At 60.8% G+C, this 20,325-nt stretch overlaps 1 protein-coding gene across 1 annotated transcript in view; it reads left to right on the top strand.

Annotated features, from left to right (window-relative positions):
• The first annotated feature begins 1,604 nt into the window (after window positions 1-1,604).
• Window positions 1,605-20,325, top strand: part of LOC144948658 (E3 ubiquitin-protein ligase HACE1-like) — a 63,655-nt gene continuing 44,934 nt past the window's right edge. The window contains exons 1-7 of the mRNA XM_078878296.1: window positions 1,605-1,763; window positions 8,413-8,985; window positions 9,324-9,480; window positions 10,632-10,743; window positions 12,707-12,804; window positions 14,377-14,464; window positions 19,397-19,546. Coding sequence (XP_078734422.1) covers window positions 1,714-1,763; window positions 8,413-8,985; window positions 9,324-9,480; window positions 10,632-10,743; window positions 12,707-12,804; window positions 14,377-14,464; window positions 19,397-19,546 — 1,228 coding nt within the window. The 5' untranslated portion in view covers window positions 1,605-1,713. The remainder of the gene's footprint in view (window positions 1,764-8,412; window positions 8,986-9,323; window positions 9,481-10,631; window positions 10,744-12,706; window positions 12,805-14,376; window positions 14,465-19,396; window positions 19,547-20,325) is intronic.

Genomic DNA, 20,325 nt, shown 5'->3' with positions numbered 1-20,325 from the left:
GTGCGTCTCCCTGTCTCCCCCGTGTCTCCCCCGTGTCTCCTCGTGTCTCCCCGTGTCTCTCCCCGTGTCTCCCCGTGTCTCCCCGTGTCTCCTCGTGTCTCCCCGTGTCTCCCCGTGTCTCCCCGTGTCTCTCCCCGTGTCTCCTCGTGTCTCCCCGTGTCTCCCCGTGTCTCCCCCGTGTCTCCTCGTGTCTCCCCGTGTCTCCCCGTGTCTCTCCCCGTGTCTCCCCGTGTCTCCCCGTGTCTCCTCGTGTCTCCCCGTGTCTCCCCGTGTCTCCCCCGTGTCTCCCCGTGTCTCTCCCCGTGTCTCCTCGTGCGTCTCCGTGTCTCCCCCGTGTCTCCCCGTGTCTCTCCCCGTGTCTCCTCGTGCGTCTCCGTGTCTCCCCGTGTTTCCGTGTCTCTCCCCGTGTCTCCCCGTGTCTCCCCGTGTCTCCCCGTGTCTCCCCGTGTCTCCTCGTGCGTCTCCGTGTCTCCCCGTGTCCCCATGTCTCCCCCGTGTCTCCCCGTGTCCCCATGTCTCCCCATGTGTCCCCGTGTCTCCCCGTGTCCCCATGTCTCCCCATGTGTCCCCGTGTCTCCCCGTGTCCCCCCGTGTCTCCCCATGTGTCCCCGTGTCTCCCCGTGTCCCCCCGTGTCTCCCCCGTGTCTCCTCGTGTCTCCCCGTGTCTCCCCGTGTCTCTCCCCGTGTCTCCCCATGTCTCCCCGTGTTGTCCCCGTGTCTCCCCGTGTCTCCCCGTGTCTCCTCGTGCGTCTCCGTGTCTTCCCGTGTTTCCGTGTCTCCCCATGTGTCCCCGTGTCTCCCCGTGTCCCCATGTCTCCCCATGTGTCCCCGTGTCTCCCCGTGTCCCCATGTCTCCCCATGTGTCCCCGTGTCTCCCCGTGTCCCCCCGTGTCTCCCCATGTGTCCCCGTGTCTCCCCGTGTCCCCCCGTGTCTCCCCCGTGTCTCCCCCGTGTCTCCTCGTGTCTCCCCGTGTCTCCCCGTGTCTCTCCCTGTGTCTCCCTGTGTCTCCCCGTGTTGTCCCCGTGTCTCCCCGTGTCTCCCCGTGTCTCCCCGTGTTTCCGTGTCTCCCCGTGTCTCCCCGTGTCTCTCTGTGTCTCCCCGTGTCTCCCCGTGTCTCTCCCCGTGTCTCCTCGTGCGTCTCCGTGTCTCCCCGTGTCCCCCCGTGTCTCCCCATGTGTCCCCGTGTCTCCCCGTATCTCCCCGCGTCTCCCCGTGTCTCCCCGTGCGTCTCCGTGTCTCCCCGTGTTTCCGTGTCTCTCCCCGTGTCTCTCCGTGTCTCCCTGTGTCTCCCGTGTCTCCCTGTGTCTCCCCGTGTCTCCGCGTGTCTCCCCGTGTCCCCGTGTCTCCCCGTGTCTCCCCGTGCCCCCCGTGTCTCCCTGTGTCTCCCTGTATCTCCCCGTGTCTGCCCGTGTCTCCCCGTGTCCCCGTGTCTCCCTTGTCTCCCGTGTCCCCCCGTGTCTCCCCGTGTCTCCCCGTGTCTCCCCGTGCGTCTCCGTGTCCCCGTGTCTCCCCGTGTCCCCCCGTGTCTCTCCGTATCCCCCCCTGTCTCCCCGTGTCTTCCCGTGTCTCCCCGTGTCTCCCCGTGTCTCCCGTGTCTCTCAGCCTCTCCAGCAGCTACGAGGCGCAGATGCACCGGCTGCTGCGTGTGGTGCGTCTGCTGTGCCACCTGTACCACGCGGGGTCGGCACGCTCGCCCACCACCACCGGCGCCAATGGGCGAGCGTTTCCCACCACCCGCACCCTCCGCTCCACCGTCTTCAAGGTGAGTCAACCACGGGGTGAGACAACCACGGGGATAGTCAACCACGGGGTGAGACAACCACGGGGATAGTCACCCACGTGGTGAGTTAATCACGGGGTGAGTCAACCACGGGGTGAGTCAACCAAGGGGTTAGCCACCCACGGGGATTGTCAACCACGGGGATAGTCAACCACGGGGATAGTCAACCACGGGGTGAGACAACCACGGGGATAGTCACCCACGTGGTGAGTCAATCACGGGGTGAGTCAACCACCGGGATAGTCAACCACGGGGTGAGCCACCCACGTGGTGAGTCAATCACGGGGTGAGCCACCCACGGGGAGAGTCAACCACGGGGATAGTCACCCACGTGGTGAGTTAATCACGGGGTGAGTCAACCACGGGGATAGTCACCCACGTGGTGAGACAACCACGGGGATAGTCAACCACGTGGTGAGACAACCACGGGGATAGTCACCCACGTGGTGAGTCAATCACGGGGTGAGTCAACCACCGGGATAGTCAACCACGGGGTGAGCCACCCACGTGGTGAGTCAATCACGGGGTGAGCCACCCACGGGGAGAGTCAACCACGGGGATAGTCACCCACGTGGTGAGTTAATCACGGGGTGAGTCAACCACGGGGATAGTCAACCACGGGGTGAGACAACCACGGGGATAGTCACCCACGTGGTGAGTCAATCACGGGGTGAGTCAACCACGTGGTGAGCCACCCACGTGGTGAGTCAACCACGGGGATAGTTAACCACGGGGATAGTCAACCACGGGGTGAGTTAATCACGTGGTGAGTCAATCACGGGGTGAGTCAACCACGTGGTGAACCACCCATGTGGTCTCTGGTCTCTGGTCTCTGGTTCCAGGTCTCTGGTTCCAGGTCTCTGGTTCCAGGTCTCTGGTTCCTGGTCTCTGGTTCCAGGTCTCTGGTTCCTGGTCTCTGGTCTCTGGTTCCTTGTCTCTGGTTCCTTGTCTCTGGTTCCTGGTTCCTGGTCTCTGGTTCCCTGGTCTCTGGATCCCCTATTATCTGATTCCCCTCGTTTCCCGAGGTCTCTGGTTCCCTTAGGTTTCTGGGTCTCCTGGATCTCTAGGTCCCCCTGGTCTTTGGTTCATCTGGATCTTTAGGACCCTTGGTCCTCTTGGGTCTCTGGGTCCTCTCTGTGTCCCCTGGTTTATTGTTTTCGTTAGTTTCTGGTTCCCCTGGATGTTTGGTTTTCTGGGGTCTCTGGGTCTCCCGGGTCTCTGGTTCCCCTGGGGTCTCTGGGTCCTTTTGGGTCTCTGGGTCCCTTGGGTCTCGGGGGGGGGGGGGGGGAGGGTTCTCTTGGCCCCCTGGTTCTCTGGGTCCCCTGGGACCTCTGGTTGCCCGGGCTCGTGGGTCGGTATGGGTGAGAACACGGGCGGCCCCCACCACTTGCCTCCACCACCACCACCACCGCCGCTGCCATTGACGCGGCGATGGCGCCGTGTAATTCTGCCCGGGAAATGTCACCGCGCGCACTAATTGCGAGAGCTTGGACGACCGCCCCCCCCCCCCCCCCCCGGTGGTGGAGCGAGGGGGGCGGTGGCGGCGGTGGCGGCACCAGCGCTGTACCCGGCGGCGCTTGACGCCTCATGAAATATGCACGAGCAGAGCGGAGCGAGCTCCTGTGTGATGGCAGCGGCACACACACACGCGCACACGCACACACACACGCACGCACGCACACACACACGCACACGTACACGCACACAAACGCACGCACACACGCACACACACGCACGCACACACACACGTACACACGCACACACGCACGCACACGTGCACACACACACGCACGCACACACGCACACACACGCACACACACACACGCACACACACGCGCTCACGCACACACACACACATGTACACGCACGCACACACACGCGCACACACGCACGCACGCACACGTGCACGCACACACACATACGTACACGCACGCACACACACATACACACACGCACACACACACATGCACGCACACACACGCACACACACGCACGCATACACACACACACGTACGCACACATACGCACGCACACACAGTAACAACAACAGCAGCAGTCGCCATTCACCACTTGCTGACAGCGGCGTATCCGCGATGCCTGTGTCAGGCTCGGTGCACTTTGAGGCCACGTGAAGTGTCCAGAGTTCACTGGCAGGAGGTCACGGGACGCACCCAGCTGCTGCTCTATCAACCTCACACTCTCTCAACTGCCCCAGTGGAAGTCTTTAATGAGGCCGACCTTGACACCCGCTCTTATCGGTCAACGGCAAGTTAACTCGGCTACATATCTTCCTGTGCCGCATCAGCCCACCTTTTCGTCAGCCTATGCTTCGCCCGTTTAGCCCCCCTCTGTACGGCCAAACGAAAGCTGCTTGGGCATGCGGGCTACATGACCCAGCCAACGCAGCCTGCCAGAGGAGCTTGCTGATGGGACTGTGTCCAGATCTTTCAAGGATCTGTGGGGCTCCTTAGACAATCCAGTTAGGTAAAGCCCAGGAAGGATCGTAGGCAGGCCAGCCTTGATGTTTAAAACGTCAGCAGCTGTTCCTTTAATGGGCTCCACTTTTCTCAAGCATAGAGAAGGGGGGCGAGGGGTGATAACTGTGGCCAAGAAGACCCGGAGCTTCGTATGGAGTGATAAACCGGGAAGCTATCACACAAGCGTTACTAAACTTTGGAACATATGCTGCTAGACTTCTCCATAACTGCTCCATCACCGGGGTCAGGGATTCTCAAAGCACGAAGAACAAACCAGAGGCCTGGCCTACTGATGGTATCATAGTCCTTGACCAAGTCAATACAGCAGAGATGCAGGGCCTATTGGAATTCCCGGCACCTCTGCTGTAGCAGACGGACAGAGAATATGGCGTTCGTGCTGGACCACCCTGGCCTGAACCCACATCGGAGCTTGGCAAGTCAGCACGCTGCCTGGCAAGGGCACTTTCCCTGGTCTCAAACTCTGGATGGCTCTTCACACTTCCTTCACAGGCACATCACCCATCCCGTTGCCTGCGAGTTTGCTCTTTTTCCACAATATTCGTGGAACCACAGCGCCGGCAGGGTCACGGTGTTGTTCGAGTTGAGGGGCTTTTCTCCAGCAAACCCGTTCATAGAGGGGTCAGAGGCAGAGGTAGCAAATGGGTTTTGATTCCTTACCCGTACCCGGCCGCACCAGGGTCGCAAACGGGTACCCGTACCCGTACCCTACCCGTACCCGGCCGGGTACGGGTAGGGTACGGGTATCGGGTACCTGATTGCGACCTCTGGGATGAAGCCATGTTGCAGGCGCGGGTGGGTTGATTCTAGGAACTTGAATTGTGAGAAGAGACAAGACGTTGGGAAATGAGTGACACACGGTGACTCACCAGTGACTCACGGCCTACCCGTTCCCGTACCCGGCCGCACCAGAGTCGCAAACGGGTACCCGGCCGGGTATGGGTAGCCTGGTATCGGGTAGGGTACGGGTATCGGGTACCCGATTGCGACCTCTGGTCAGAGGTCGGATCACTGTTCTTCCCCGCAAGGACGGAAATAGGTGCGGCGCTGCGGGTTGCTTCTTCAGTGGAATTAAAGCGACTCGCTTGAAGCTCCCGAGGCAGCGCCCATCTCTCCTCAGTAACTCGTGACCACCATTCAACCTTGCAGCTCCGTGCGGCCTCTCCCAACCTCCGAGTGAAAGCTGCCCTGTCGCTCGCTTGCTCTGAGCTCGCCGGAACGACCTCCTCCATCAAGTCAGGGCTTCTTGGGGAGGTTTGGACCGCGTACCCCAGTGCAGCTAGAGCAGGTGCAGGAACCACAGGTCTCGCCATCCGTAGGAGGACGATGCCAATTCAAGCTGCAAGCGATGATGACATTCTTGCAGCTCCCATCAGTGAGGCGAGACCAGGCCACCGTGGGTTTGGCAGGCGCATCTTACAGATCACAAGGCGATGGTCAGGAGGTGTTGAGTTCCATGGTAGGTGCTGGTGCCAAGGACATGGGTCAGGACTCGCTGTTCTGTCGCTATAGTCCGGCAGATGTTCCAGCTTGGACCTGGGATGCATCTATGATGTGTTGATGCGCTGATGCCGGAATAGCGTGTTGATCATTACAAGTCCACAGGCTGCACAGAAGTCTACCAGCCCCCTCCTACCGTTGTTAACCGAGCTGATCTGGCCCATGCCTTCCAGTCGCTCCGTCCCAGATGCCCACGTCTTACACACACGTCCAGAGACGCACGCACACATCCACACTAAAGACCACACTCACACAAAGCACCACGCCCGGCCGCATTCATCTCCCCAGCGCTGATGTTTACTATACACCGCACCAGGTACTCATTTGAGACTGAGTCGACCTAGGGGAGGCCCAGGACCGGTTCAGATAATCGTCACTGATTTTGGCCGTGAGCGGGAATCGAACCCGGGTGGCCAGGTTCGTAGCGCAGCGTAGCGCTAACCGCTGCACCACCGCTCCCCACACACACGCACAGCCTCACACGTGCACGATCTCTCCCGCGCCCGTACACCTGTCCGCGTACGACACGAGCTGACGGCAACGTGCGTTTGAAATGCGCCCTCCCCCCCTCCCCTCCCCCCCTCCCCTCCAGCCCCGCCCCCACGACGAGCTTTGATCACAAGAACCCGCGGAGCGAGACAACGGGCGTGAGAACGGGGGGGGGGGGGGGGCACTGATGTCGCCAGGGCAGAGAGTGTGTGAGGGTGTGAGGGTGAGAGTGTGTGAGAGTGTTTTTGAGAGTGTGTGAGGTTGATAGAGTGAGAGTGTTTGAGAGTGTGAGGGTGAGAAAGTGTGAGGTTGATAGAGTGAGAGTGTGTGAGGGTGTGGGAGAGTGAGAGGGTGAGAGGGTGAGAGAGTGTGGGAGAGTGTGAGAGTGTGTGTGAGTGAGAGAGTGAGAGGGTGAGAGGGTGAGAGAGTGTGGGAGAGTGTGAGAGTGTGTGTGAGTGAGAGTGTGAGAGTGTGTGTGAGTGAGAGAGTGAGAGTGTGTGTGAGTGAGAGAGTGAGAGGGTGTGGGAGTGAGAGAGAGAGAGTGTGAGAGTGAGAGGGTGAGAGAGTGTGAGAGAGTGTGTGAGGGTGTGGGAAAGTGAGAGTGTGAGAGAGTGTGTGAGAGTGTGTGAGAGTGTTTTTGAGAGTGTGTGAGAGTGAGAGTGTGAGAGAGTGTGTGAGAGTGTGTGAGAGTGTGTGTGCGTGAGAGAGTGAGAGGGTGTGGGAGTGAGAGAGAGTGTGTGTGAGTGAGAGAGAGAGAGTGTGAGAGTGAGAGGGTGAGAGAGTGTGAGAGAGTGTGTGAGGGTGTGGGAAAGTGAGAGTGTGAGAGAGTGTGTGAGAGTGTGTGAGAGTGTTTTTGAGAGTGTGTGAGGTTGATAGAGTGAGAGTGTTTGAGAGTGTGAGGGTGAGAAAGTGTGAGGTTGATAGAGTGAGAGTGTTTGAGTGTGATAGAGTGTGAGAGAGTGTTGAGAGAGTGTGAGGTTGATAGAGGGAGAGTGTGTGGGGGTGTGAGAGAGTGAGTGTGTGAGAGAGTGTGAGGTTGATAGATAATATGTGAGAGTGAGAGTGTGAGAGTGAATGTGTGAGAGTGAGTGTGAGAATGTGTGACAGTGTGTGAGTTTGGGTGAGTGTGAGAGTGTGAGCGCGTGTGATGAATGTGAGAGTGTGTGAGAGTGTGAGTGTGTGAGAGTGTGAGTGTGAGAATGTGTGTGAGAGTGTGTGAGTGTGAGAGTGTGTGAGAGCGGTGGTGTAGCGGTTAGCGCGCTGCACTACGAACCCGGCGACCCGGGTTCGATTCCCGCTCACGGCCAACACCCATGAAGATTTTCTGAACCGGTCCTGGGCCTTCCCTAGGTCGACTCAGCCTGAAATTGATGCCTGGTGCAGTGTGTAAAACATTGCCACTGGGGAGACAAAGGCGGTCGGGCGTGGTGCTGGTCACCCATCCCCTTGTATACCGTGCCAGCCTTCATAGGTGCTCGCGAACAGCACTTGCTCCAATAGTTTGTTAAGGCTATATGGGGGATTTTGTCTTTGCCTTTGTATGCATGTGTATGTGTGTCAACGTGTGCGTGTGTGTGTCTGTGAGCAGAGGGGCGGTGACCCACAAAGTGCGAAGAACAGCTGGCAAACAGCACTTGCCCTAACAGCCTATGTAGGTTACACGGGGGGCCTTTGTGTCTGTGCGTCTGCGCGCGTGTGCGCACGTGTGTGTAACTCTGTGTGTGTGTGTGCGCGGACACATGCAACACTCGGCGTGTCACGAACAACGAGAGTTGAGCGCCGGGCGGCTAAAAAGCACAGGCGGCGCATCTGCCAGTCATCTCGGTCAACCGCCGGCACCTGGATCAGGCCTGTGATCTCCTGCCAGCAGCGACAGAGAGAGCCTTGCGCCGTTCAAATGATAGCTGAGAAGTACACCCAGCCCGGCACAAGCGCCGTGGTGATGTCGCAGCCAGATGTTGCGTGTAACACTGCCTCTGTGTGTGTGTGTGCCTGCGTGTGTCTGTATGGGCGTGTGTGCGTGTGTGCGTGTGCGTGTGTGCATGTCCGTGTGTGCGTGTCCGTGTGTGCGTGTGTGCGTGTGTGCGTGTGCGTGTGCGTGCGTGCGTGCGTGTGTGCGTGCACTCGCTCGCGTGTGTGAACCCCAGCCACTGGAGCCCCTGTGGCACTCGCTCAACGAGTGGCTCGTGCTGCTGGGGGTCGAGCTGCAGTCCACCCAGACCCCCGCGGACCCCCCCGGCGAGGGGGTCCGGGCCGCGCTCCTCCGCAAGCACGCGGCGCAGGCCGAGGCGTCGGGGCCCGTCTCCGAGCGGGGGGCCCGCGCGACCCCCCCGGAGGGGTCGGACGACACGGGGGACGAGGGCGGCGAGACCGCGAGGCGGGGGGGCCCCGACCGCCCATCCCCCGCCGCGCCGGCCGCGTCTCCCGGCGACCCCCCTCCGTCTCCCGACGACCCCGGGGAGGAGGGGACGCGGGCCCCCCCCCTCCTCGCCCCCGCCCGGCCCCCGTCCACGCCCGGACGCCGGGGGGGACAAGGCCGCCCCCCGCGCGGAGGCCGACGCGTCGGGCCGCCCCGGGGGGGAGCAGGAGCAGGAGGAGGCGGAGGGGGGGCCGCCGGCGGACCCCGAGCAGGGAGAGGACGTGATCGAGGTGACGGCCGATCGGCTGAGCGCCGTCATCCAGGCCTTCTACCTCGTCTGCTCGTGCACCACGCCCGACGGGTACGCCGACGTCCCTCGTCCGCGCGTCGTGCGGCGGCCTCCAAGTGCACCCGGCCCGGCGCAAACGCTGCCGCGATGCTACCGGTGCTCGGTGGTGAACGGCGGCTCGCCGTTATTGTCGTGGTACACGGCGCGTGTGTCGTGCGTCACGTGTGCAGTGCGCGTGGCGTGTGTCGTCAGCGTAGCGCGTGTGCCGTGCGTCACGTGTGTGTCGTGCGTCACGTGTGTGCCGTGCGTCACGTGTGTGTCGTGCGTCACGTGTGTGCCGTGCGTCACGTGTGTGTCGTGCGTCACGTGTGCCGTGCGTCACCTTGTGGCGTGTGCGGTGCGGCCCGCAGGCTCACGTCGCCGCGCTTCATCGAGTTTGTGTGCCGGCACGACGGCGTGCTCAAGTGCTTCGTCACGCGGAAGCCCAAGATCATCTTCCACCACTTCCACTTCCTGCTCGAGTGCCCCGAGCTCATGTCGCGCTTCATGCACATCACCAAGTCTCAGGTTCGACTCCCGTCCCATCCGCACCGCACCACACCGCACGCAACGACAACAACAACTCGCCCACTCGCTCGTGCATAGACTCTCACAGAGGCCCATGGAACCACTCAGACCCATAGGTCAACACGGAGACCCATAGATTCACACAGAGACCCATAGAGCTGCCCTCACAGTCTCCCACCATCCGGCCCCAGGTCTCACACTCCCCTTGGTCGCGGCACTTGTTGAGGCCGTAATTCGACTTGAACTCGGCAGGGTCCGGCACTTCGTGGGGACGGGACAGGAGTTCACCGGCGCCGCGGGCGGCTCGGGGGGGCGGGGGAGGGGGCCGCGGGGCGGTGAATGTGAAGCGCGGAGACGTGGTGACGGCGGCGGTGGAGACTACATTGCCGCGCCAGGTCGCCCGTGAAAGGGAGATTTGTGGTGGGAGGGTGAAGCGGGCTGAGCAGCGGGGCTGTGCGGAGCGGGTCCTGTCCCGCGTTCCCGCGACGATCCAAACTCTCTCCCAGCTCCCGAGGTCACCGTCGTCATCGTCGTCGTCGTCCGAGTCCGTAATGCGAGGGGCGCAGCGACGTGAGCCGCTGAGATGGGCGGTCGCTAGGGCGTCAGGCGCCCGTCACGCGGCCAAACCGTGGAGGGGCCCAGCGACAAACGGCACTCTCGAAAGCGGTCAACAGAAAAGGGTTCGCGTAGGATTCGGGGTGTCGCGCGTCCCTTGAATTGAGCGGTGAGAGAGAGGGGGGTGGCGCACGCCACGGGCGAGTTGGTCATCGCCACGAGTCCCCCGTGGGATGTCGTAGCGACGCCGCTCACGCTGTAGCGGAGCCCACAGCGGTCGCTGCCGCTGTTGTGTAACGGGCACGGCCCGGGGTCTCTCGATGTCCCGGCACAGCTGCCAGCCACCTCAACAGGACAGGTGACAAGCCTATCAGTCGCTCACCCACCTAAACACACACACGAACTCACCTATCCACCCACCCACCCACCCACCCTCCCTCCCACCAAGACTCGCAGATGTCCCGGGGAGACGTAGATCTCCCAGGGCAGCTGTTGCCTCCTCGACGGGGGGGGGGGGGGGAGGGACGGATGCCAGCAAATCAAACCGGCGCAGGTGGCAACACGGCTGGGTTGTGATAGGTCCCCGTGTCCCGCAGCCCTTCAAGGATCGCTGCGACTGGTTCTACGAGAACCTGCTGTCGGACGGACAGGACACGGCCATGGTGCACCGTCCCGTCAGCGAGGGCGACGTCCTGCTCGTCCACAGAGGTGCGCTGAGCCCCGCGGTGACCCCCACCCCGACTCGGTGCCTTCCATGACGAGCAGGAATGTCAAAGCCAGGAGGTGCGGCGATGTTTGACTCTCAAACGAGGGGGTTCGTTTTTCGACTTAAAGCTTTCGTGACTGCAGGGATTCATCTTCTTGGTTCTTTCGGTGAAGTCACGTAGAATGGAAATAATAAAATGATATAAATAAAACATCATAAAATAAGACTCTGTCTCCTCGACAGACCTGTTCTCCACCTGAGGACGGCTACTTGCGTTGTAGCCGAAACGTCGTGAGAATTATTTAATTATGTTTTAATTTTTATTATTTTATTATTTCCATTCTACGTGACTTTACCGAAAGAACCAAGAAGAGGGGTTCATTCTGGAGTTCTGCCGGAGACGAGGAAGGGGACAGCGGTGGCGGTGGCAGCAGCAGCAGCAGCAGCGTGATCCCAGAAGGGATGGGGATCGCGACTTGAGAAGTGGGCGGCTGTGTGGGGTGACCTCGGCGAGTTCACTGACCCCCGAGCCTGGTCCTGGGAACGGCGGCCCTGGGTCCCGCAGAGGCCCCCGCCGGGCGTCCCCGGCGGGGGTCGCAAACGGTTTTGATTCCTTACCCGTACCCGTACCCGGCCGCACCAGGGTCGCAAACGGCTACCCGTACCCGGCCGGGTACGGGTAGCCGTTCCCTACCCGTACCCTACCCGAAATGAGTGACAAACAGTTATTCACCAGTGACTCACGGCCTACCCGTACCCGGCCGCACCAGGGTCGCAAACGGGTACCCGTACCCGTATCCGGCCGGGTACGGGTAACCGGGTATCGGGTAGGGTACGGGTATCGGGTACCCGGTTGCGACCTCTGGTCCCCGGCGCTGCGAGTGGGCGCCACGCTCACGCCGGTGCCCGCCCACCCGATAACGAAGTGACAATGCTCCTGCGGCAACACGCGTCTCGGCCCGGCAAGTCTCGGCCCAGAGCGGTCGACGCCCGCGGCAGGCGGCGCTCGGCGCAGTCCGCAAAGCGTCGACGCGGCGGCTTTGGCAGCGGCAGCGACGGCCCCTGCATTGATTTTGCTCTTAATTTTCATTTGACCCCACGTGACCCCGCGTGACCCCACGTGACCCCATAGGACGCCCCCCCCTCCCTCCCCCGTCACGTTAGACCGACAGAGGCTGTACCGTAACGTTAGGCCGACAGAGGCTGTACCGTCACACGAGACTGACAGAGGCTGCATGGTCACGTGAGCCTGGCAGTCGCTGTCGGCTGTGATTGCGAGCGAGCCCCGGAGTTAGTCTGACTCGAGCAATTTCCCTCTCGGCTGCCATCGCCGCCGCCGCCGCCGCCGCCGCCGCTGCTGCTGCCGCTGCTGCTGCTGCTTCCGTGTGATTTCGCCGTAATTACTCGTCGACACCGCGGCAATTACCCGGCAATTACCGGGGCCCGGCCGTCAGGAGCTCGCGGGGGGGCAGCCGCGAGCCGCCTGCTGACACCAACGTCACGGGCGGTGCAAGCGAGAGAGTGTGAGTGAGGGGGTGTGAGTGAGAGGGAGTGTGTGAGTGTGTGAGTGAGTGTGTGAGTGTGTGAGTGAGTGTGTGAGCGTGTGATTGTGAGTGTGTGAATGAGTGTGTGAGTGTGAGTGAGTGTGTGAGTGTGAGTGAGTGTGTGAGTGTGAGTGAGTGCGTAAGTGAGCGCGGGAGTGTGCCACGCGAGTTCAATCCCGGCCAACACCAGTGACGATTATCTGAACGTGTCCTGGGCCTCTCCTAGGTCGACTCAGACTCAAATGAGTAACTGGTGCGGTGTAAAAACATCGCAAATAGTGAGACAAAGACGTCCGGGCGTGGTGCTGGCCACCCACCCCCCGGTGTGCCCTTCCGGCCTTCATAGGTGCTACTCGCTAACAGCACTTGCCCTGGAAGCTTGTGAAGGCTACAGGGGGGATCTTTGTCTGTGTGGGCACAGACTCGGTGTTTGAGAGCAGCTGTGAGATGGTGTCCAAGGTGAGCCAGGAGAAGCTGAAGCAGGGGATCGCCGTGCGGTTCCACGGGGAGGAGGGCGTGGTGAGGGCGCACCCTGCACCCCCAGCACCCTGCACCCTGCACCCTGCACCCCCAGCACCCTGCACCCTGCACCTCCAGCACCCTGCACCCCCAGCACCCTGTACCCCCAGCACCCTGCACCCTGCACCTCCAGCACCCTGCACCCCCAGCACCCTGTACCCCCAGCACCCTGCACCCTGGATCCCCAGCACCCTGCACCCTGCACCCTGCCCCCCCAGCACCCTGCACCCCCAGCACCCCGCACCCCCAGCACCCCGCACCCCCAGCACCCCCAGCACCCTGCACGCTGCACCCCCAGCACCCTGCACCCTGCACCCCCAGCACCCTGCACCCTGCACCCCCAGCACCCTGCACCCCCAGCACCCCCAGCACCCCGCACCCCCAGCACCCTGCACCCACAGCACCCTGCACCCTGCATCCCCAGCACCCTGCACACCCAGCACCCCGCACCCTGCACCCTGCACCTCCAGCACCCTGCACCCCCAGCACCCTGCACCCCCAGCACCCTGCACCCTGCACCCCCAGCACCCTGCACCCCCAGCACCCTGCACCCTGCACCCTGCACCCCCAGCACCCTGCACCCCCAGCACCCTGCACACCCAGCACCGTGCACCCCCAGCACCCTGCACCCTGCACCCTGCACCCTGCACCCCCAGCTCCCTGCACCCCCAGCACCCTGCACCCCCAGCACCCTGCACCCCCAGCAACCTGCACCCTGCACCCTGCACCCTGCACCCCCAGCACCCTGCACCCCCAGCACCCTGCACCCTGCACCCCCAGCACCCTGCACCCCCAGCACCCTGCACCCTGCACCCTGCACCCCCAGCACCCTGCACCCCCAGCACCCTGCACCCTGCACCCCCAGCACCCTGCTCCCCCAGCACCCTGCACCCTGCACCCCCAGCACCCTGCACCCAGCAAGTGTGGTGTACTGATGCGATGCAGTGTGGTGGTGTATGTGGTGGTGTGTGTGGTGCGGTGAGGTGGAGTGAGTGGTGCGGTTGTGGTGGTGTGTGTGGTGGTGTGTGTGGTGCGGTGTGGTGATGTGTGTGGTGCAGTGTGGTGCGGTGTGTGGTGTGTTGTGCGGTGTGGTGATGTGTGTGTTGCAGTGCGGTGTGGTGATGTGTGTGGTGTGGTGGTGTATGTGGTGGTGTGTGTAAAATGTGTTGTGTGTGGTGTGGTGGTGTGTATGGTGCGGTGTGGTGGTATGTGTGGTGGTGTGGTGGTGTGTATGGTGCGGTGTGTGTGGTGGTGTGGTGGTGTGTGTGGTGGTGTGTGTGGTGCGGTGTGGTGACGTGTGTGGTGTGTGGTGCGGTGTGGTGCGGTGTGGTGATGTGTGTGGTGTGTGGTGCGGTGTGGTGATGTGTGTGTTGCGGTGCGGGGTGGTGATGTGTGTGGTGTGGTGGTGGTGTATGGTGTGGTGTGGTGATGTGTGTGGGGTGTGTTGCGGTGTGGTGATGTGTGTGGGGTGCGGTGCGGTGATGTGTGTGTGGTGCGGTGTGGTGATGTGTGTGGTGATGTGTGTGGTGTGTGGTGTGATGATGTGTGTGGTGTGTGGTGCGGTGTGTGCAGGGCCAGGGAGTGGTCAGGGAGTGGTTCGACATTCTCTCAAACGAGATCCTCAACCCGGACTACGCTCTCTTCACGCAGTCCGCCGATGGTGAGTGGCCACCCACAGGCCCCGTGCCCCGCACACGCAGGCACACACACACACGCGCACACACACACACACACACGTAGGCACACACACACATACACACACGCGCACATACACACACGTAGGCACACACACACACACACGCGTAGGCACACACACACACGCAGGCACACACACACACGTAGGCACACACACACACACGCGCACACACACACACACACACGTAGGCACACACACACACAAGCGCGCACACACACACACACGTAGGCACACACACACACACGTAGGCACACACACACACACACACGTAGGCACACACACACAAGCGCGCACACACACGTAGGCACACACACACAAGCGCGCGCACACACCCACACACACACGTAGGCACACACACACACACACGCACACACACGTAAGCACACACACACAAGCGCGCACACACACGTAGGCACACACACACAAGCGCGCACACACACACGTAGGCACACACACACAAGCGCGCACACACACACACGCACACACACACACACGCACACACACACGCACACACACGTAGGCACACACACACACACGCGCACACACACACGCACACACACGCACACACACACACGCACACACACACGCACACACACACACACGTAGGCACACACACACACACACGCGCACACACACACGCACACACACACGCGCACACGCACACGCACACACACACACACACGCACACACACGCACACACACACGTAGGCACACACACACACGTAGGCACACACACAACAACAACAACAACAACCGCCATTCGCCACTAAGTGGCGGTGACGTCACCACGACGCTTGTGCCAGGCCATGTGCACCTTGAGGCCACGTGAAGTGTCGAACGCCCGCTGGCAGGAGGTCACGGGGCAGACCCAGGTGCCACGGGTCGACTGACCGAGATGACCGAGATGACTGGCTGATGCACCACCTGTGCCACCTACTGTGCCAACTTGCTGTGCTTTAGCCACCCGGCGCTCCGCTCGTTGTTGTGAGCGTCGCTCCTCCGCCCTCCGTTGTTGTTGGAGGGCGACTGCCTCCAACTGCCCAGTAGCGTCCTTCACGAGCCTCCTCCACTGAGGCCGATCTTGACACCGCTGGTACCAGTCATCGGCAAGTCCACTCAGCTCCACGTCCTCCTGTACCACATCACTCCATCTCTTCTCTAGCCCGTGCCGCGCCCGTTTAGCCCCCTCGATCCGGCCGAACAAAAGCTGTTTAGGCATGCGGTGGCTGGGCATGCGGGCTACATGACCCAGCCAACGCAGCCTTGCCTGCCGGAGGAGCTCACTGATGGGACTTTGCCCAGATCTTTCAAGGACTTGTGAGCTCCTCACACAATCCAGCCTGGTTAAACCCAGGATGGATCGTAGGCAGGCCAGCCTAAATGTTTCCAACCGGCGAAGATGCTCCACTAGGGGGGTCCACGTTTCGCAAGCGTAGAGAAGGGAGGGAATGACCGTGGCCGAGAAGACCTGAAGCTTCGTGCGGAGCGACAGACCAGGTAGCTTCCACACAGCGTTACGCAACCGATGAAAAGATATTGCCGCTCGACTGATTCGGAGTGAGACCTCTGCTGATAAACTGGAGCCGGTCATGAGCACACTGCCCAGGTATGGGAAACTCTCTACTCTCTCCACAACTGCCCCATCACCGATTGGGAGTTGTGGGGGCGGAGTGCCCGATGGTACAAAATACCCAGGCAGGTGCTTAGTTTTGGTGGGGCTGATGGTAAGGCCCCACCTCTTAGTGGCACACTCCAGTCTCAGCAGCAGCGTCTCCAACTCCTCTTCTGAATGAGCAGCTATTACCAAATCATCGGCATACATAACGTGGTTGACCAATAGGGAGCCATCCCTTGATCGCACCCGGGCGTCGATCAGCCTCCCATTATATCTGTACCAAATGGTAATTCCCCCGGTACAGCTATTGAAGGCTTCACGAACTACGCAGTCGAAATAGATGTTAAATAATGTGGGAGCCAGAGGACATCCCTGTCGCACCCCAAGGTGTACAGGGAAAGGCTCCGACTCCCGGCCACGTAGTTTTACCCGGGCCCGCTCACCATCATGAAGGTCCTTAATGATCGTGAGCAGAGGGTCAGGGACTCCGAAAGCACGAAGAACAACCCAGAGCCCAGTCCTACTGATGGTATCATAGGCCTTGACCAGGTCAATAAAGCAGAGATGTAGGTCTTTTTGGAATTCCCTACACCTCTGCTGTAGCAGACGGACAGAAAATATGGCATCTGTGCAGGACCGCCCTTTCCTGAAACCACATTGGGGCTCCGCAAGCCTTTCCTCAGCATGCCTAGCAAGGCGATGTTGAATAATCCTTGCCAGGACCTTACCCGGCACACTGAGGAGTGAGATGCCCCTGTAGTTGTTACAGTCTGTGCGGTCCCCCTTCTTAAAGAGGGGGACCACCAGGGCATCCTTCCAGTCCTGCGGAACCCGTCCAGTGGTCCAGACTGTTGTTATGATGTCATATAGGGCAGTCTGTGCACAAACGCCACCCTCCCTCAGCATTTCGCCTGGGAGATCATCTCTGCCCGGTGCCTTCCCTGGTCTCAGACTCCGGATCGCCCTCAGTACTTCCTCAACAGCCGGTACCTCAGCCAGCCACTCACAGGGGGTGACCTCTTCCAATATTTGAGGCACCGCAGCCTCAGCAGGGTTATCCCCACTTTGTGCCATGATGTTTTCCTGGCTGAGAAATTTTCCCTCCCCCAGGACCTCACAGAAATGCTCAGCAAATCTGCAAACCTGTTCCTGGGGGTCGGAGATTGGATCACCGTTTTTTCCTCTAATGATGGTAATAGGTGTGGCGCTGCAGGTTACTTTTTTGATGGAGTTAAATAGTGATTTGTGATCGCGGGCCACTGAGGCAGACTCCATCTCCTCAGCAACCCGCGACCACCACCCATCCTTACAGCGCCTTACGGCTCTCCGAACCTCCGAGCGAAGGCTGCGGTAAACCTCCTCATTCTCTGACGTGGGATGCTGTAGGCGACGAGAGTGGGCCTGTCGCTTTTTCTCAATTAACCTGAACACCTCCTCCGTCAGCCAGGGTTCCCGGGGAGGTCTGGACCACGTACCCAAAGCAGCCATTGCAGCTGCATGAGTCACAGTCTTAAACCTCGCCCATTTACCCTCGACATCAGGTGGAGTGGGGGACGATGCCAACCCCAGCTGCAAGCGATGATGAAATTCTCGCTTGCAACTTTCATCAGCTAACTTAGACCAGGCCACTTTTGGTTGGAATGGGATCCTGGGTGTACACCCACCACCGGAGTGGAAGAATGGCAGGCGCATCTTACAGATGACTAGTCGATGGTCAGAGGGCAGATCAGCTCCACGGTAGGTCCTGGTGTCAAGGACATGGGCTCGCATCCGCTGGTCCGTCACTACGTAGTCCAGCAGATGTTCTTGCTTGGACCCGGCATGCATCCATGATGTTGTGTGGATGCGCCGATGCCGGAAGAGCGGCACACACACACACACGCGCACACACACACGCACACACACACACGCACACACACACACGCACACACACACACACGTAGGCACACACACACACACGCGCACACACACATGCACACACACGCACACACACACACACGCACACGCACACGCACACACACACACGCACACATACACACACGTAGGCACACACACACACACGTAGGCACACACACACGCACACACACACACACACGCACATACACACGCGCACACACACACGCGCACACATACACACGCGCACACACACACGCGCACACACACACACGCAGGCACACACACACACGTACACACACACACGTACACACACACACACACGCAGGCACATGCATACACACATATGCACGCACAGCTGCTGCTCTGCAAATTGTCTTTGAAGTGGCCAATTTATTCAGCGTGCACACGTATGTGGGTACGTGGGGAGCGGTGGCGCAGTGGTTAGCGCACTCTGCTACAAACCCAGTAACCAGGGTTCGAATTCCGCTGACAGCCAACATCGGTGAGGATTCCTTTACCGGTCCTGGGACTCTCTTATGTCGACTCAGCTTTAACGTTCATCCCCCGTATGTGGATGGAGACAGGGTTGTTTTCCTGTGTCTCCCTGTGTCTCCCTGTGTCATTGGGACACTGTGTCTCACTGTGTCTCAATGTGTATCACTGTGTCTCCCTGTGTCTCTCTGTGTCTCCCTGTGTCTCACTGTGTCTCCCTGTGTTTCCCTGTGTCTCATTGTGTCACGGGGACACTGTGTCTCCGCGTGTCTCCGTGTGTCTCAGTCTGTCTCCGCGTGTCTCCGCGTGTCTCCGTGTGTCTCCCTGTGTCTCACTGTGTCTCCGCATGTCTCCGCATGTCTCCCTGTGTCTCCCTGTGTCTCACTGTGTCACGGGGACACTGTGTCTCCGCGTGTCTCCGTGCGTCTCACTGTGTCTCACTGTGTCTTTGCGTGTCTCCGTGTGTCTCCGCGTGTCTCCGTGTGTCTTCCTGTGTCTCCCTGTGTCTCACTGTGTCTCACTGTCTCACGGGGACACCGTGTCTCCGCGTGTCTCCCTGTGTCTCACTGTCTCACTGTGTCACGGGGACACTGTGTCTCCGCGTGTCTCCGCCTGTCTCCCTGTGTCTCCCTGTGTCTCCCTGTGTCTCACTGTGTCTCACTGTGTCTCCGTGTGTCTCCCTGTGTCTCACTGTGTCTCACTGTGTCACGGGGACACTGTGTCTCTGCGTGTCTCCGCGTGTCTCCCTGTGTCTCACTGTGTCTCCCTGTGTCTCTGGGTGTCTCCCTGTGTTTCCCCGTGTCTCACTGTGTCACGGGGACACCGTGCCTCCGCGCGTCTCCCCACGTCCCCGCGTCCTCACGTCTCCGCGTCCCCGTTGCCCCGCCCCCCAGGAACGACGTTTCAGCCAAACAGCAACTCGTCCGTGAACCCCGACCACCTGAACTACTTCCGCTTCGCGGGGCAGATCCTGGGCCTGGCCCTGTACCACCGGCACCTCGTCAACGTCTACTTCACCCGCTCCTTCTATAAGCACATCCTCGGTGAGCTCGGCGTTGGGCCGCGTTTGGCCACGGCGCCCGGTCCCCGTGCCGCGAGCGGGCGGCCCGGGGTTCGAGGCCGTCGCTCGGGCCTACGGTAACGCCAGGGTTCCGCGTCCCCGCGACTGGAGTCGCCCCGGATTGCTCGTGCCGCACGCGGCTGCCCGCGACGTCTGCGGTGACGTGACTGTCGTGGTGCCTGCAGGGGCCGACGCTGCTGCCTGCGTGTGGGGGTCTGACCCTGGCGCCCGCAGCTCTGGCGCCGCGGACGCAGGGAGAGGAAGGGGGATGGGACGGGGTGGGGTTGGGGGGGGGATCCCAGGCGGCAAATTGAGTGCGCGGCGATTATCAAATTAAAACCTCGTTGTGTTTGTGTGCTCCCCCTAGAGCTACCGCGAGCATCAATTCCACTCCACCCTCCCCCCCCAAACACACTCCTCCTCCTCCGCACGCCTCCCTCCCCCCCTTCTCCATACCCTGGAGGGGGGTGGGGGGTGGAGGGAGGGAGGCGTGTGCGCGTGTGATACATGTGTACGCGTGTGTGTGCGTGTGCGCGTGACGATTATCTGTACCGGTTCTGGGCTTCTCCTAGGTCGGCTCAGCCTCAAATGTGTACCTAGTGCAGTGTGTAAACATCGCCACTAGGGAGACAAAGGCGGCCGGGTGTGGTGCTTGCCACCCACCCTCTCGTTGGCTGTTCTGGCCTTCATAAGTTCTTGCTAACAGCACTTGCCCCAACAGTCTATTCATGCTATACGGGGGATCTTTGTCTCTTGTGTGTG

The sequence above is a fragment of the Lampetra fluviatilis genome, chromosome 50 (assembly GCF_964198595.1).
Source record: "Lampetra fluviatilis chromosome 50, kcLamFluv1.1, whole genome shotgun sequence".
NCBI classification, from domain to species: Eukaryota; Metazoa; Chordata; class Hyperoartia; order Petromyzontiformes; family Petromyzontidae; genus Lampetra; species Lampetra fluviatilis.
The sequence above is the reverse complement of the archived record's forward strand: the minus strand, read 5'-3'. Positions and strand labels throughout refer to the sequence as shown.